General features: G+C 44.9%; 1 protein-coding gene across 1 annotated transcript; it reads right to left on the bottom strand.

The window, feature by feature from the left end:
* Positions 1-1,559: 1,559 nt before the first annotated feature.
* ikzf2 (IKAROS family zinc finger 2) lies at positions 1,560-16,637 on the bottom strand (the record flags this gene model as incomplete). The annotated part of the gene is made up of 7 exons (XM_080019518.1): positions 1,560-2,383; positions 4,154-4,288; positions 4,888-5,025; positions 9,953-10,120; positions 14,019-14,198; positions 16,369-16,476; positions 16,601-16,637. 7 exons carry the CDS (start codon positions 16,635-16,637, stop codon positions 1,560-1,562), a joined length of 1,590 nt encoding a protein of 529 aa, XP_079875644.1.
* Between the last annotated feature and the right edge of the window lie 2,421 nt (positions 16,638-19,058).

Genomic DNA, 19,058 nt, shown 5'->3' with positions numbered 1-19,058 from the left:
CATTATTATTATTATTATTATTATTATTATTATTATATATGTATTTATTATTTATATTATTTATTAAATATAATCAATACAGTGTATTATTATATTTTTTATTAATTGTCAACTCAGATACGCCAACAAACATCCCGACTTGTTACCACTATATATATATATATATATATATACACACACACACACATATATACATACATATATATATATATATATATATATATATATTATATACAGTATATATATATATATATTAATATTTTTTTATTTTACTAGTATTTTTTTTTATTCCTCGCCCCTCCCCTCGGGATTGGTTTGACTCCAGTGTAAAGACGATTTCCAGAGTTACCTGACCCTTTGCTACCTCTCGTGTAAACCACATGGCTGTCTCCAGTGTCAGTGCTTGGACATTAAAGTGCACCGCCAAAATGGGAAAATAAAAACTTTAAACACTACAAATGTTACAAAAAATTGTTTGTTTTGGGCAAAGCGTGCTGCAGTTCATCTCCGCTGTCCTTAAACTCACACTTGTCCTTCAAACGACACTAGAGCAATGAGACGCGCTCTCGTGCGTTAAGTTTCCAGTGCAGTGGGATGATTTGGTGTAGTACGCTGATAGTTTTCGCTTTTCTGTGTTCAACCCCTCCCTCCCCTCCCTCCCTGTCTCACTCCCTTCCTCTCTCTCTCTCTCTCCCATCGTTGAAAGGTCATACTTTAATGTGGTGACATGATGGCAGCGCAACAAGGTTTCAGAGAGAGAGGAAGAGAGATTGGCTTACATGATTTTGGGTAAGGAGGTGCTGTGTGTTTATGTACATGTGTGTGTGTGTGTGTGTGTGTGTGTGTGTGTGTTGTAGTTGGGGGATGGGTGAAGCCAAAAAGTCTAAAATGTCTAAAATTAAATGACACCTGCTGAACAGGGGGTAAAAAAAACCCCATCCAACACAATATTTGACGCTCAAATATCAAGCCTTTCCGATAGCATGATATACAATAAAGCCTATTTCATGAGTGACAGGAAGTAATTGCACTTCTTTTTTGTATTACATGTATGTATAACATGTAACGATAGATGTGAAATGAATCCTAAGACTCTGGAGATGCAATCCAAATGATAGCTGGTCCTTCCAAAGCCTGGAAATCAAGTGCAGAGAAAAATGAGCAGACACACATACAGTACATGTAGATAACTGCTCAAATGACTTCTATAGCTGCTCAGTTAAGAGAATAACACCATTGTTATTTTCTCCTTTCCCTTCTTCTCGGATACATTTCAGATTCAACGTTTCACGGTGTAGAAAAAAAAAATGCGTCTTTGGCCCATACCTTCATATATTTGTTGAGAAAACTGAAACAAGTAGCCTTATAAAAGCAGAAACTAAAACAAAAAAACCCACAAGAAGTTGGTTGGTGATTGTGCTTCACTTGACCTTTGGTGTGTCTCACCGTTTTAAATTCAATTCGGGTTGTCAGAAGTTTTTGCGGGGGGACAGATCTGGAGGTGAGCCCCTCCAACCCCCCCACCCCTCGTACCCTCCCAGCCCACGATCCCCTTCCCTTCACTGGAAGGTGTGCTCGCCACGGACAATGTGGGAGGAGAACTCGTAGCGGTCCTTGCTGCGGTGGCCGCAGATGTTGCACTCCAGGGGCTCGCGGTAGCCGTGGCAGCCCATGTGGATGGTGTACATGACGTGATCCAGGAAGAGCACGCGGCAGTGCTCGCACTGGAAGGCACGCACCTCGCGGCCCTCCTGACCGAACACGCGGATGGCATCCCCGCTGACCGGCCTCTCCACGGCTCCCCGGTGGGGGGCGTCCTTCCTCTCTGCCTCCATTGCCGCCGTCCTCCGCTCGCCTGAGAAAATGGCCGTGGGGCTGGCCCCCGAGCCAGGCCGCGGAGGTGGGTTGGAGCAATGGAAACTCAGCCTCTCGTGGGGGCTGCTGCGGGCTGAGTCGGCCGAGTCCAGTCCGCTGTTGCTGGGAGACCCCTCAAGGCCCAGAGCCTGTGCCTGGAGATGCTGCTGTTGCTTGCTGTGCCTGTGGAGCACGGTGGCGGGGCCGTTGGAGGTGGAGTGTCCGGGTAAGATATGGGGCAGCGCGGGGGGCTGCTGCTGCGAGTGCAGCCCGTGAAGGTCCTCGCGGCTCCCTGGCCTCTCCACGCGGTGGCTCAGCGGGTGCACGTGGTGAAACAGGGGGTTGACCATGGGGACACCCTGGCCTGGGTGGGGGACCAAGGGCCGCAGGGCATCCGATCCCAGGAAGGACATGGCATTGTTGATGGCCTGGTCCATCATGTGAGCCTGCATGGCCTCGGCATCCTTGTCATACTTCAGCCCGATCTCGTAGCCGAGCTCGGGGTAGCTGTAGCGCAGAGTCTTCTCACCTGCGTAAACAAAGAGTGTAGCGAAGTAATATGATTGACCATGTGAGATATACTGTATATTTATAGGAGGCAGAGCTAAACAAGGTGGAGAGACACCCCAGTGAAGTCATTTAGCCATCTAGCCACGTCTATTATGTCAGTTAGAAAATGCCAAAAACTGAGTTCGGGTAAGCCTAGCGGGATTTTCTCAAGGGATTACCATGTTAGAAGTTGTATAAAATATTTCATCATCATCATTGACTTAACAACCAAAAAGTTAATAACTTTGTTATATAGTCCTTAAAAAAACATTCAAACATCAACACGGATGCTTTTACTGCTCCACTCTAGCAAAACAGGTCTCCAGTGTTATTTTATTTTGTGTTTATTTTATCTTCTGACATTTGTACTTTGCGCTTCTAATGACGCGGAAAGCCCCATCCAGCCCATAGCTCTATTTAACCCCTCCTGAACAGGGATGCGGTGAACTGTTTTCTCTCGATAAGAGCAATGTCGAAGATACAGGTGTACCTAACCACAGAGTGTGAAAAAACAACATTTCCTCGCCTCTCCGTCACCCGCCCGCCTTCTGTTGCTCAATCTATTCCCCTCCGTCTAAAGGGTGCAGTAAAGTAAAACCTAATAAACCTTAACATTTGACGAGAGCGGAACAAATCGTGACAAACAGATCAACTTGCATACATTTACGGGTGATACTGATGATTGATCGCTATTTGAAAAGGATGTGTAACGAAACAGCATGGAGACCCTAAAGGACCCGAAACCCTTTTTCTGTCTTTAACTTGTCTATTTGAGACCATTCCTTTGTTAAATGACAGTTTATCAGAATTGCTCCATTGGTCAATTATCATTGCAGGCACCCTAAGCATGTACTTCTAACCCATTAAGCTTAGCAGCCTAGGGTTAGGCCATGTTAGGGTGCGTTGTATCTGAAAAAGAGGTAAATGCCAATGTAAATGTGCCTTTTTTTTAAGGAAACACTATCAGAATGTACTTGATCCATATCAACTTTGTAGAGACCGGAAACACGGGACTAACCAGGCCCGTCCACACCCCAAGAAAAGGGACCTGCTCTCTCACCCTGACTCAAGTATTGAGAGTAAGAGAAAAATCCATAGGGAGCTTCTTTTTTTTGCCGTACATTAAGAGTATAAACTTCAACAGCTGTTCACTTTCACATCTCACTTCATGGGTAAGTACTGTAGGTATAATTAATGTATAAATTCTAACTGTGGCTATAACTATGGCTGATGTCAGCGAAAGAGTACAGTGAACCGTGGCCAATCAGAAACTGTATTTTTAAGTTTGAATACAAACACATTTTAAATAAATATGAATAAAGTGTTAAAATAAATTAATAAAAAAATTAAGTGTTTTTAAGAGATAATTTTTAACTTATTATTATGTTTTACATCATTTTTACTGGAATCTTTGGATTCCAATACTCATACATAATTATATTATTTGATAGATATTTCAATTAGAAAATTGAATATAAATAATCATATAAGAATAAATACTAATACATATAATAATAATAATATTACATTATAATAATATACAGTATCATATATCATATATTAGTATAGCATGTTATTTTATCAATATAATTATTATTTATTTATTATTATACTATATGCCAACATAATAACGCATTCTGATATATTGTTACATCTAACTGTAGACTATGACATGATTACATACAATGATATAATAGTATCTTATTAGATACTATTATATCATTTGAATGTGCTGGACTGCACCACTCACCGACAAATTTCTGTGGGTTGGTGCTCTTCCTCTTTCCTACGGTGCTGTGCAGCCTCTCGATGACGGGTGGCCGATCGAAGGCCCCCGCAGCGCCGGGCTCGGCCGCATCAATCCTCAGCTCCTTGGAGACGTTGCCTGGGGTGGGGTGGGGGAGGGTGGGTGGTGGTGGAAGAGTTGTGTTAGAAAGGTGCTCCGACAGGCGACCCAAGTCTGACAAAAGTCACAATCCCCTTTTCCTCCACCTTGACAATTTTGAACGACCTTGTATGCATCGTCACTAAAAACTCGATCTCTGGCCAGTTCTGATGGTTCCAGTAAAAGTGATGGTTTGAGTGGAATGCGTCATTATGCAATTAAAAAAGCAATACAGAGGACAACTAATAAAACTAGAAAAAATTATAAATACATAAACAAATTTCAGAAAAAATATTGGGAAAAAAGTTATTAATTAATTAATTGATTCATTCAGTAATAACTAAATAAATAAATGGAGATACAGATAAAAAAAAGTAATATACAAATAAATTGACAAATAAATCCATCAATAAATTACATTTTCATAACTTTCATACTACATAAGCACACAGGTTAACCACAAACTTAGCGTAACTAATCCTCTCTGAAAGAGAGGCCGACTGAAGTCACGCTGCACCAGATGACAACCGTGATATTCAGTATGAAAAAGTTACAGTGAGAGCTACCAGTGGTCGAAACCCCCGAGGGGAGCTGTTCACCTGAGTAAGGGCCGGGGCCGGCGACTGGGTCCATGCCAACACTCTGCAGGTAACTGTGGCAGCGCTCTTTATGCTCCTCCAATGATGTGCGCTGCTTGTAGCTCCGCCCACAGAAGTTGCACTTGTACGGTTTGCCGACTGAAATTGAGAGGACATCAAAGAGAGGTCCTATTAATTGAATTCACCAGGGAGCCAACTGACGTCCTGTGGAATGATGCAACCCGCCACAGTCCTCACAGGGGTTTGCAGTAGTAAACACCGCCGAGCTAGTACAGTAGTACTACAAAAGACCTGAAAACAGCACCCTGTGAGATCATGGATTTTCCACTACTGTTGCTAAGATCCCACACAACTGTTGTAATACGGAGAGAGAAGATGTAGGTGACACACACTAGCACACTCTCGGAGTCACTCAGAGTGAGCCTCTGTCTCTGGAACAAACACCCACAGCTGTGACAGATTGCACGGCAGGGGACACCTGCCTCACCAGTAAAAAGACAAATCTGATCAGCCGTCCCATGGTGGGTGATGGGTGTCTGACTCCCAGTGTCAAACAGCTATGGAGGTGGAGTGTGATTCATATATTTATTTCCATTCTGTTTGCACACACACCTCAGGAGGTGGGAAGAAGATACACTTCATTGGTTCCCATGGGGAAATTTGTCCTCCGCTTCTTACTCGCCCTCGTCATATCTAGGAGTAGTGGGCAGCCACAAGATGCAAAAGTTGTAATGCTGCTCACTGAGGCAAAGTTGCTGAGGAGTGAGCCACCATGCCACATGAAGAATATCAAAATCACCCATCCATCCATCCATCCTCAGTGTGTGTGTGTCTAACCCCAACATGAGTGTCTTTAGGATGGGAAGAAATCCACATGAGCATGAGGAGAAGATGCAATCTCGCACGGAAAGGCCCCAGTTGAGTTTGAACCTAGAACCTTCTTGCTGTGAGGCAGCAGTGCTAACCACTGAGCCACAATGAAGAAGATCAGAACCCACCCAAAGATCCATTCATCCATCCACCCACCGATCCATGCATCCATCCAACCATCCATCCAACCATCTATCCATCATCCTCTAAGGTGTCCAATGACTGCCACCAACAGCCATTGGCATTGATGATCATTGTATCTAAACCACTGAGTGAGATCTTTATCGTATATAATTTCCTACTGCTTCCTGGCACAAGTGTGCGCTACGACCCCCCTGTGATGCAGCTCGGCGGCCGGTTTCTCAATGTAAACTACACAGGCAGTTTAACTTTGGAGGGAAAATGAGGCATGAAGGTAACAGGTGACTGAGTTCACACTTAACTCCCTGTACCGCAGTTCTCTAAAACGCTGCAGTGACTCATAAAGGCACTCGCTGAGCAACGTGGCCCGGACCCCAGGCCGCTGAGGCTATAGTAAGTACACCGGCGTTTTGGGTTGACAAACTATTGCTGGAAGAGGCCACTGCTCCAGTGCTCATGGTCGCCGTGAGACCAGACTGCAAAACCCAAACACTTTTCAGTTTCAGCCTTGAAAGTCAAGAAAGACTTATTCTCTCACACTTTGAAACACACAACATAGACCAACACACTCTGAGCAGGAAGGTACCAGGTGACTGAGTCCACGCTTAACTTCTATGAAAAAAATCTGCTGGAGTTTCTTCGTCCTTCGCACCGGACCGCCGATGGTGTGTATTATCGAAACGTAACCCACTCAATACAGAACAACAGACGCATAGTCATGACCTATATTCCATCGGCGCTCACACTTTTTTGAGTGATTCATCTGGATTTGACGATAGTGTGATGAATGCTATATGCATCTGCGTCTACCCATTCAGTAATCTTGTGGTCTGCGAATGACAAGTGGATGAACCGAGGTTCAACGTGAATCTGCCAGAACGGCCGGAGGCGGGTTTCAATATTTCAATATCCCCAGTGCGGTTTGCTGTAGCACTCGTCGTGGTCATTACGGTATGAAAAAAAAAAAAAAAAAAGTCATTATGTCGTGTATTCTGAAAGTAAGTTATTGATACCACGTCGTCATTGGAATAGTGATGACAAGTTACTGTACACACAGTCGCAGTGAAGTTTACTACTCAGTCAAGGGTTTTTCACTCCCTTGGCTCTTTTTCGCACAGTGAAAAAGACACAAATACACACACACACACACACACACACACACACACACACACACACACACACACACACACACACACACACACACCCATCATTTTTTACAAATTTCCCCAGCCACTCACACAGAGCGCGTGCAGATGTTAGAAGGCGCCGAGTGGATCCCACTTTCAGAAGCTATTATTATTCATGCAAAGCATCCAGACTGCCCACCCAGGACTCGCTCGGCTGCTCGCACACGCTAACGGCAAATAAATAAAATGGGAAGTAGCTCTCGGAAATAATCTTACCCGAGGTGAAATCTTTTTATGTCGAGAGAGGAAACATTGTCATTTTAAACAAATGACAATTGGCCATACTACTTATTTCAATATTTCCCCAACACAACACTACTTTCCCGTCAACCAGACAACCGACCAACCAAAATATGTAGAACTGTGCTTTTTATTCTGGCCTACTAATAGTTAGATCTCATAATAGAGCTCATTGTGATGAACACAGAGCTACTGGCTGGAAATGGGTTGAATAAGTATAGCCTTGCAACACAAGAGTTTGTTTCCATTATGTATTTAGTTCAAGTGGAATTTGCAAAAAAAAAAAAAACGATAGGCAATTAAAATAAATTCTGTCTCTCTCTCTCTCTCTCTCCTCTTTCCAGCATTTTGGTCTGTAGTAGAGTGGGCTTCCGCAGACGGTCCAAAAAGGGATGTTTCTTTTGAGCAACAGAGCCAAAAGCCTGGTTAATGCGCGACACTCGGTGCTGGATTTTGTGACTTGGCCCGAGCGGCGTTCCCTGGAAGACATGAAATTCAAAGTCTACCAATTACTTGACAAAATAGTATACCAGTACACCATTGCATAGTTCAGTCATTAGTTCTCTGAGCAGGACATGGGTTCAAAGCCCCTCTCCTCTCTCTGCATGGAACGGGCGGACGGACCAGCTTCTTTTCCACGCTTCTGTCAGTTTAACCACCGTGAACGGCAATTCCTCCTTGCAGCCGTGTTTTGGTGTTTAGCATTTTTCTTAATTTACTACTTCCTGCTTCACACTGCCACCCGTGGTTTCTGAGAATATTGCAACGGCCAATGCAGCGGCTATAAACGCCCGGTGCGCTCTGCGGGACGCCGCGCGCCGTCCGCGAAGGTCTCCGCACGAAAGAAAGTATAACCGGGCATTGAGACAGTCGGAAAGACTAGTGTTGGTTTACGTGGAAAGACACACACACACACACACACACACACACACACACAAGCACACTCACGGTTCCTCTTACCACAAGAAAACCCTGTGTATAGGAACTCAGCAGCCTCCAAAAATGAAGTGGCATCGCGAGGCAGGGATGAAGCGGTTGTCTAACCCTGTTTTTCGAGCGGCACACATGAGGAGAGGCGTGTCCTGTTGATGTTTCGACAGAAAAGTGGGTTACAGTTAAGAGGGCCGGACCAGAGCTCTGCTCCACTCGCTCCGTCTCTTGGTCGACACACACACACACACACACACACACACACACACACACACACACACACACACACACACACACACAGAGCAGTGTTTCCTCCTGCGAAGTGAGAGAACTGCAAGTAGGGCCTGTCCTTGGTACCTTAACCACACACGCACGCACGCACGCACTCACGCACGCACGCACACACACAAGTTTTCAGAGAAGTCTCTGCAACGGCGGTGAACTAAAAAGAAAGCTCAAGATCAAGTCGGGAAATAGGCACATCTTGGCGGCCGGGGCTAGCGCTGCAAACCTCTGAGGCTAGACTCGGTGAAGGCGTGCAGGTGGTCCGCATATGTACACACGTTGTCAGGGCTGGACTGGGACAAAAAAATTGTCCCTGGCACTTTTGGCACAGACAGCCCAGCAGGGGGCCAAAATCTCCCCCCGATCGAGTGTGATTGCAACGTGCTTATGAGGAGGGTGAGCGTTGAGTTGCTGGTGACGGCGTGCATGTGTGTGTGTATGTGTGTGTGTGTGTGGGGGGGGGGTGGGCACAGGAGTGCTTTCTTTAATTTAACATTATATTTATGCTACTTTTCTCTTGGTATAGGGAAAAAGCGCATACCTGATAACAGACATACACAACATTTAATTCTGTTAATATTCCATTGTAAAACAGGTATATTTTTCAAGATTTGAGCAATCCTTTATAAAGTCAAAAAAAATCACACTGATCGTGCTGCCGAGCTACAAAGCTCTGAGCCACGGCATCTGACACCACAAACAGCGGACGGGGGGCGGGGGGTTAAGAGTTGTGATTGGGCCAGCCCAGTGTCAGTATAGAAAATAAACCAATGGGACGCTGTCCCTGCTTTATGGGCTGGGCTTTGGGCAATTCTTTATTGTTATTATTATTTAATGTTAATTATAACGGCCCCAAGGTGCGTTGGCCCACCGGGGAAAATGCTCGGTATGCCAGGTCACCCATCCTCCCCAGCATGATGCTTAAAAACGATCATATTGGTATCTGGGGTGAAAAACAACAAAGACAAGGCAGTGTTTTTTGTATTAACCCATTAGGTGGTGACACGATTGGATGGATAGATAGATAGATGGATAGATGGATGGATGGATGGATGGATGGATGGATGGATGGATGGATGGATACTTTTTTTGAATTGATAAGAATTTAAAAAGGAAAGAATGAATGATTGAAAAAAAACAAAAAAAAAAACAATGAACAATGAAAATTATATATATATATAAAAAAAACCAAATAGGTTGTGTATTAACAATAACTACACTATACTAGACTACACTACAGCCATTTAATAACTGATAAGACTTTGAAACCATAAAGCCCAAGAAGATGTAGGGAAATGGTAAACTGTCCCCCAGTAACTACAATTCAAGGTGACCATGGGAAACCTGTTGGGTGGGCGTTGATGATAGGGAGAGGTGGAGGGGTGAACTGGGAGTAGGGGAATGGGACAGACCTGCATGGGTGCGTAGGTGGCCGGTTAGGGCGTCGCGGCGTCGACAGGCATAGCTGCAGAAGGGACACTTGAAGGGCTTCTCGCCCGTGTGCAGCTTGATGTGGCGCAGCAGGTTTCCCTTCTGGGTGAACGACACGCCGCACTGGCTGCACTGGAAAGGCCGGTCGCCTGTGGAAGGGCGGGGTGGGGGTGGGCGGGTCCGCAATCAGTGGAAACATAAAAAATAAATCTCCTGTTTCACAATGTCGAGCACCTCCCACTTGCAAAAAAGCTGCAGTTCAGCAGAAACGTTGGCTCAGCTATTGGTTCTGGAAGTAACTTAAAAATTGTTTTGTTTCCTTCCTATAGGAGATTGTGTATAAATGTGATGATGAAACTGTGCTGTCCATGATGTAACGGCCCTTGGTTGCCCATGCTCCGGCTTCTGAGAAATAACATGTTTTCCTTTGAGTTCAGGTGTCTGTGAGGGGCCATTACAATGGCGAGACACCGATAGAACCACGAGGTCTCGGAGTTCCTCCAGATCGCGTCTTGAATGGAAACTTTCTCTTATTTCAACTAAACAGTAAGGAGAAATATTTGCAAAATATGGCATGCAGTTGCTCAATCTTGATTGATTTTGTATCTAAAATTGCTTTTTCATTTGTTATACTATGGCCACCATTAGTTTTTTATTTATTTATAAAAAAAAATATTACAGTGGAACCTCAACTTATGACTGCATCTACTTACGACTAATCCAAGATACGAGTAGCCATAGTCACGAAAATTTGTATTGACTTGCGACTGACTGCTCCAAGATACGAGCGTGGAAATTTGCAGTTGGTGCGTCGGCGGCCAGTTAGCAGTCAGTCAGCAGCCAGTCAGCAGTCAGTCAGCAGTCAGTTAGCAGCCAGTCAGCAGTCAGTCAGCAGTCAGTCAGCAGTCAGTCAGCAGTCAGTCAGCAGTCAGTCGGCAGTCAGTCAGCAGTCAGTCAGCAGTCAGTCGGCAGTCAGTTAGCAGTCAGTCAGTGGGCAACCTACATGGTGTGTGCATGTAGTTCGTGGCTTTTTTCGTGGATATTTTTTTCATATTTACTGTGTTTGTGCTGTGTATTTTGTTTATTTTCTCTCTTCATGATTTCTTCATTTATATGTGAAAAATTGCTTCGACATACGACTGTTTTAACATACGACCGTTCTTATAGAACGAATTACAGTCGTAGGTCGAGGTACCAATGTATTATTATTATTATCATTATTATTATTATTATTATTACTAATAACCACAATAACCTGGAACCTTTATTAATATTTCTCTCCTTTGCATTTTTAGTGCTAAAAGTGTTTGGAACACAACAACCGCTAGAGCAACGGACTGAGGTCTCGTTAGAGCCGGGAAGTCGCAGACATCTCATAGTTCAAGTTTCATCCATATTGACACACATTCGGAGAAGAAATGAGTGAAAAATCGATGAAATTTGACACCATGGCTCAAAAACTTCCGCTCGGGTGGTGGCACGAGATGTGGTTGATCTCGCTCCACCAGTGAGATGTGTTTGATCTCACTGAGGTGTTTGTGGAGTAAGACACTCTCATCCAATTTGCTCTATATGTGCAGGTTGGGGCTACGAAGGCACATTTGTATATGTTTGTGTATGTGTCTGTGTGTGTGTGTGTGTGTGTGTGTGTGTGTGTGTGTGTGTGTGTGTGTGTGTGTGTGTGTGTGTGTGTGTGTGTGTGAGAGCGTGTGTGTGTGTGTATCGCCTGCTTCACGTCCGCGGGGCTTTTCATTTGATATTTGATCTCTTTTGCCCTTTTTGTAAATATAAAATAATTATGTTCGCATCCAACCCGGCGCGGTGTCCCTCCTTATTTTGCGGCATTTGAGCTAGTCGTAAAACGCAAAGTGAAGGAGTCCAAAACAGTCCAAAACATATTCTGTGTTTTTGTCCTCACACAGGGAGTTTGCTTGCAGCCCCAGAGCAATGGGTCCGAATGGTGTCTGTTTTGTTTGAGTCCCAACAGTTTAAAAAGTTGATCAAATGTCTCTGAGGGACATGCAGTGTTTGATTTCCTTCCACAGAGACACCCTGAGGTAGGACTCCATGGACTACAGATAGGAGACAGCCACCTTCTCATTTTTTGGATAAAGTCAAAACAAGTGAATCTTGTATTAGTAATTCTGTGTGTCACCAGGACTAGGAAACTTGCGTCCCCGTGTCATCACATCAGCCGATGCTGCGTTTAATGGAAACTGAAAATTGTAAATCATTTTAGTAGTAATGCTGATGTAAAGAGGACAAACACAAACTGATTCTACGTTCCAAGGGAACTCGAAAAGGTTTAATGGACCCCATGTATTGCCGCCTGCAGCTATATTTATTATTATTATTATTATTATTATTATTATTATTATTTATTTTTTATTATCATTTTTTTATTTTTTATCTTTTATAAATACAAAACAAAAACAAAAAAAACACACTAATTTCATTGCATGCCTATCCGAGACATGGCTTTAAAAGAACAGTTGGACTCATGTGGCGTCGTCAATAGGACAACATAATAAATGTCAATAGGATAAAATAATAAATGTTTTACTTCCGGAACCGTAGCACTGAATTGGCCTCACCAAGCCCAGATCAAACCATTAACATTTACCCGCACACCACTGTCCTTTAGACCACCGTTCTAAACATGCAAAACTATGCTTGTTATAATGACCTACGAATGGTGATGCAAGACTTGCGAACGATTCGTTTGTAGCGAATGACTCAGGAGTCGGGGTCACTCCGGCAGAAGAGTGGGCGAGCGAGTCGACTCACAAACTGAAAATAATTACCGAGGAATAAATCATAGCCCAAGGCAAAATGAATGACAACGCATTTGATATCATTGATTTTGAATTAATTAATACAATTCTTAAGTTTGACAGAATTCAATGGTTCACGTGATAATTCCATTCACAAGGACTCTTGTGACTCTCACTCACCGTAAGTCCTCCCTCGCTCACGGTGCGTTACACCAGATGAATCAAACGAACAAAATCTCAAAAGCCTCGACGGTAGAAAATCAAATGACTCTTTGTGAGGAGTGACTCAGAGTCTCAAAAAAGAGTCGGACCATTCATCAATAAGTAAAGTCATCACTTTCAGAGTGAAACTCGTTCTGCTGGAGCGGCTACGCTGGCGGGGACCGACAAATTAGACAAATAAGTGCAGCCTTGCAATTTTGATCTTGCAACACAAGAGTTCATTTCCACCAACACTGTTCCGAAACCCCATCGCCGAGCTGATTTAGCTCCTTTGTGTCACATATTCACCCCTTTGGCAAACCGGCTCTGGCAGGTCGGTGTGTTTTTGTGTGTGTCCGTTGGTTTTTGTGTGACTTTGTGCTGGTCCCACACTGCGCCACAGAAAGGAACACCCCTAACTGGTGCAACCTCCAATCCCAACATAACCAATATTAGTCATTTGGGCACTAATCCTGTTTAAGATGCCAAGCCATGAGGGCCGGATGTTGAAGCCTCCCAGCTTCAAAAGGGATTCACGCCTGTACGCGCTTCCAATATGGAAGTGATTTACGTAATGTATTTACGTAATAAAGGATGGATCTCCCAAACCTCGACCAGGAGTTTGGATTTTTGTTTTTCCTCCCGTTTCTGTTATTCTCCAACTATATATATATATATATATATATGCATACAGTATATCTGATCTTCAGCCAAGAGGAAGTGTGAGACACTATCCTAGCGCCGTGACAACTGGATCAGTGGTGGCGTCGGTTGAAAAATAAAAACGGGGTTGGGAACAGGTTGTGGGGGATTCCTGGAATTTTTTTTTCTTTTCTTTTCCCTGATGATTATTCCAAGTCGAAGCCTTTGTCTCTAAACAAATAGCTGCCTGTACTCCCCACTCACATTCATAAAAAAATATATAAATGATTTTGGGCTTGCTTAAGAGATAGGTAGAAAAAATATATAATTGAGCTGTTTGGATTATTTACATTTAATGATTTTAAATAGACAGTTTATATAAATGTTTGCATCCCAACGGCCATCATATACCAAAATCCCAATCCCGTACCATTATGTAGCTGGTTTGCTGCCCCATCAGGCCCGTCCTGTAGGTTGCTGGGGCTGTCGGTCATGGGCTCCTCCAATCTGGCTTCCTCCTCCTTCCTTTTATCCATTTCCTCTGGTGCTGGGCTTCTCCGATCGCCTTCCACCACCTTTGCGTCCTCTTGCTCCTGCTTGATAGTCAGTCCTGTGAGAGAGAAACAGACTTTAGCCAGCTGTCGCCTTGGTTACGCCGAGATCCAAAGTCTGTCCGTCCAAATTAGTGCCACGAAGAGGTATGACCTGAGATGTTTCATTGAAAGAAAGTACCGTTTTCCATATTGCCCAATGGTCATACTACTGTGTTACCTGGAGTTTTCGTTACATTTTTTATGGGGAAAATCACCATTAATGAAGTCACCAAATAAAGCCAAAATAACCAATAACCAGTCGCCACGCCATTGTGCTGATATCATTACCAAATTCCACCATCGTGTTTTCAGGTTCACGCTTGAATGTCTTAGGGACAACATGTTTTTAGCAATTCATCGGTGCATCTAAATATGAAGTGTAAAGGATCATAAGCATGACCAAATTTAGTCTAGATAAAGTAGACTTGCCCATTCAACAAATATGGGAGCCTTACGCCTGCTCCATCCTCATGGAGCACCTACACTAGAAACCGCGCTCACATTCACAGAGGGAGAAGCAAAGTGAAAGAGACAGAGCCGGAAAGACAAGCTGAATGGAGGGCAGGGAGACAGAAAGAATGACAGATGGAGGGAGAGAGGGACAGAGGGAGAGAGGAACAGGCCAGTCTGGTTCCTGGCTCTTCCTGTCCTTCTCTGCGGAGAAGAGGGAGTGCCGGTGGAGGCAGGTGGCAGTTGCTGGGGCCCTGTGGCTTCCCGCTTTACTGACCGGCGGAAGACTGGCTGGATGAGTGGAGGAAGGAAAGGGGGGCGGGGGGTGTTGGGGGAGGGGGTCCTTGAAGTGAGTTAAAGTAGAGGAGGACAAGAGGAGACGGCTGAAGACCTAGGAATCATTTGGTCCATCGGTAGATTGGCTCCAGTACGTGTTCATCCGTAGTTTTGGGCTTGTTTTAGAGCTTGCGATCTAGAGTTGACATCTGGACGGATGACGGGCGCCTTCCTCGCCAAACTTCAAACAAATCCGACCCCGGCACATTTGTCGGGGAGTTCCTACCCGAACCCCAAAGAGCCTGTTCTGGCGATCTGGCGACGTGCTAATCACAGGTTGAGACCAGTTAGGGCCCAACGCTTCCACGCCGGGGTCCCCTCGGGCCCTTCAAGGGTTCAAATTAACCCCTTTCCTGGTTCAAATGCCACCATTTTCCAAAATGGCTCAAATGGACACCGAAGATGCCCCAGCGCTCTCCCTCACCTCCCCCGTGCTGCCAGGGTTTTGTGCTTAAAAGGAACAAAAATAGAGGAAGCCCTTTCCATTATAAAAAAAAAAGGGAAAAAAAAATAAAATAAACGATATAACAATCCAGCCGTCTCCGAGTCGCCGTATCCTGGCAACACGGGAGCAGACCTGAATGTCCTCACATTTCCTTTATTTTTCTTTCCTCTCTCTCTCTCTCTCTCTGTCTCCCTCTCTCTCTCTGTCTCCCTCGCTCTCTCTGTCTCCCCTTCTCTCTCTGTCTCCCTCTCTCTCCCTCTCTCTTCTTTTCTTCATTACTTAACATCTCTTTCTCCTCCAGGAGCGACAGGCTACGCTAGCTCTCCAGTCGGAGGAGGAGGCAGAACATAAAACGGTTGCTGCGACAACCGCAGCCACGCTACAGACGCGGGGGTGGTGGTGGGGGGTGGGAGGTGTGTGTGTGCGCGTGTGTGTGTGTGTGTGTGTGTGTGTGTGTGTGTGTGTGTGTGTGTGTGTGTGTGTGTGTATGTGTATGTGTGTGAGACTGAGGGGGCACGCTTCCCTTTCCACGGTGTTGATAATGGAAAGCGTTCCCTTTCAAGGAATGGAGTCCCAGTGTCAGTGGAAAAAAAAAACAACTGGTATCCGCCTTACATTATTGGGGTAGGGAGGTTGGGGGTGGATGACGGGGGGGAGTCAAACCTATGAAAGCAGAGTTTGTTTTTCCACATTTGGAAACCATCTCCTGCCTCTTCCTTTGTCATCTGAGCTGACGAAACAGGTTTGTTTAAAGCATCCGTCGAATTGACACGAGGAGAGGCCCCAGATTAGACCGATCTAGGAGTCTACGAAAGGGAACCGAGGCGTTGCTTGTGAAAAGTAACCCGACTGATTGGACTGATTGGTGTGCGTCTCTGCGCATTTTATATCTTCCCTTCAATGCGAAAATACAAAAAAATAACATTTGTTTCTGTTTCCGTGAAGCAAGCACTCACCCCTGGGGGAATTAGGACCCTGAGGTGTTGCCTTTCCGTTTGGCGTGCTTGTCGACAGGTCCGCCAGCATTCTCGAGTTCTCCTTCCTGGGAGAGCACTGGCCGTTACCTGGGAGACAGACGATAGCAAGAGAGCTGGGAAAGGAGACCTTTTGCTGCAATGCACACACACACACAAACACACACACACACACACACACACACACACACACACAAACTGTATCTGAGCGTACGCTCTCCTGTGCTGTGCAGGCCGTTCGCCTTTAACATATCCGCTTGTAGAATATCAGCTGGATGTCTGCTGCACTGATGGATGGAGGAATTCACACACAGGCACATACACATTCATCCTGTATGTCACTCATATAGAAATTTAGGAAAAGGTGTCAACCTCACCAAACCACCAACAAGCCACCTGCGCAGCAAACCATTAACATGACATTTCATTTCACATTTCAAGTCTGGCTACCCCCTTAAGCGACAGCAAAGCCCAGAGTGGACACGAAACAGCTTGCGCGAGATGTTATCTTCTCTATTTTGCACGAAAACAATTGGGTGAACCTGCGACTCCCGGTCCTCCCTCTGGAGCTGGCCTGAGTTGCCGCAATGGAGATCAGGAGACAGAGTTGAACCCGCAGGATCCCTGGTACCCGCGCGCAGATCGGATTGCGCCCTGTGAGCGTGCGGCGCACGCCGTGGATAGTCCTTGCGTCCCGCGTCCACTCAGAAAAAGCGGGTGAGCGGGCCGATCCCTTATAGCGTTACAAACCTGGCCCCATCTGGGTCATTGGAACAATGCGGTGGCAACAGGCGGACACCCACCTCGCTGACCCAGGTGTCAGATCCCTTAGGAACTGGACAGCGAGTGCGGCTGAGTATCTGTTCACCCTCAACAAGTTCAGCTTCAAACCAGTAGACGTTTGTCTAGGAAATATTATTGGAAATTAAAGAAAAATTTGAGATTAGGAATTAATGCCCTTTAGTAGCCATTTGGGTTGGGTTTATGGCTAGGGTAAAGTAGAATGGTTGCTTTCCTGCCAGGAAGGGTACGCAGGCTACAGTGTACCGACCTCTCTGAAGGGTTAGGTTAAGGGTGAGTAGAGGGGTTGTGTTGCACAGCCTTTCTCCGTAGGAAGGGTGTGCAGGCTACAGTGTACTGACCCCCCTCTTAAGGGTTTAGGGCTTAGGGTTAGTTTGAAGCATCGTGCTGCATATCAATTCCCGTTAGGAAGGGTAATCGGGGTTGAGGTTAGGGTTAGGTACAGTAGCTCCCGCTGCATACAGAAAAAGGCGCGTCTATCTGTATATGCAAAAGAGGCTTTCAGCACTTGGTCCACTCAGTGTGCCAGCCTCCTCCTCCATTGTTCCATTGTCCGTCATGGCCCGGCTGAGTGATGCACGCCGGGAGACGCCGGTCCATGACACAATCCCCGGGCCCGGGCTCGGGTTGCACATTGGGGGTTGGAGGAAATCTCAGGTGACCAAGCACCGGTATCCCTTGGCAGAGCCGTCCTGGAGACAGGACTGTCCCAGATTTGTTGTGTAGGATTTTCCATTACTGTGTAAGGGGGGGGGGGGGTACTAAAATCTGTCAATAAAAGTTGCGCTAAGGTTCGAGAGAACAAACGGCTCCAAATATTCTGCACTCCGGCAACAGAAGGGCTCAAGCATTTTAGATTAAAAAAAAAGATTAAAAAAGATAGAGAGATAGATAGATACAGTACATACAGTACATACAGACAGACAGACAGACAGACAGACAGACAGACAGATAGATAGACAGATAGATAGATAGATAGATAGATAGATAGATAGATAGATAGATAGATAGATAGATAGATAGATAGATAGATAGATAGATAGATAGATAGATAGATAGATAGATAGAGAGATAGATAGATAGATAGATCATTAGAATCAAATAAAGTCATAAAGCAAAGTGGCCACATACATTTTAATATTAAGATGTATTCATCTTGAGTATTCACATGTCAGAACATGAGGACAGCGTGGGAAATATAGTTATTTAATGAAAAATTGTTCCGAAAGAAATGACACAAGCGGGCACACACACACACACGCACATACAGAAACACACACACATGCAAACGAGAGAGAACCTCGCTGAGTCAATGCTGTAATCTACTATTTACGGACAGACGGTTTGGGGGTTTTGACACTTCAAATTACTATCAGAAACTTAATCTAGAAATTGGAAAGAACATAGCTCGTAGGTGAATGAATAATTGGAGTAAATCTTCCACATAAACGCTGCCATTCAAATGTTTTCTCAAGGCATGAATACAATGGAGTCACAATCGTGGGTTGGGATGTAATTCAAAAGTTCTTTGACTTTCACTCTACTGCATTTCAAAGCGAATATCCTACTTACTATATTACTACAATACATTTGCTCATGTGCATACGATGTTCTTGAGTTCGTGATGCACACGGACTTTTCATACTTGAGTACAATTAATATTCCATATTATACCCTTCTTTGTGTAATGTATAATTGAAGAATTGATAAAGGAAGAGCCAGACTTCAGTTTCAGAGTTGAGCGCTCCACTGTTCCACCACTGATCAAGTGTGTGTGTGTGTGTGTGTGCGTATGTGCGTGCGCGCGTGCGCGTGTGTGTGTGTAAGTGTGTGTGTGTGTGTGTGTGTGCGTGTGTGTAAGTAACCATGCA

The sequence above is a fragment of the Zeus faber genome (genome assembly GCF_960531495.2).
Source record: "Zeus faber genome assembly, chromosome: 18".
NCBI lineage: Eukaryota > Metazoa > Chordata > Actinopteri > Zeiformes > Zeidae > Zeus > Zeus faber.
The sequence above is the reverse complement of the archived record's forward strand: the minus strand, read 5'-3'. Positions and strand labels throughout refer to the sequence as shown.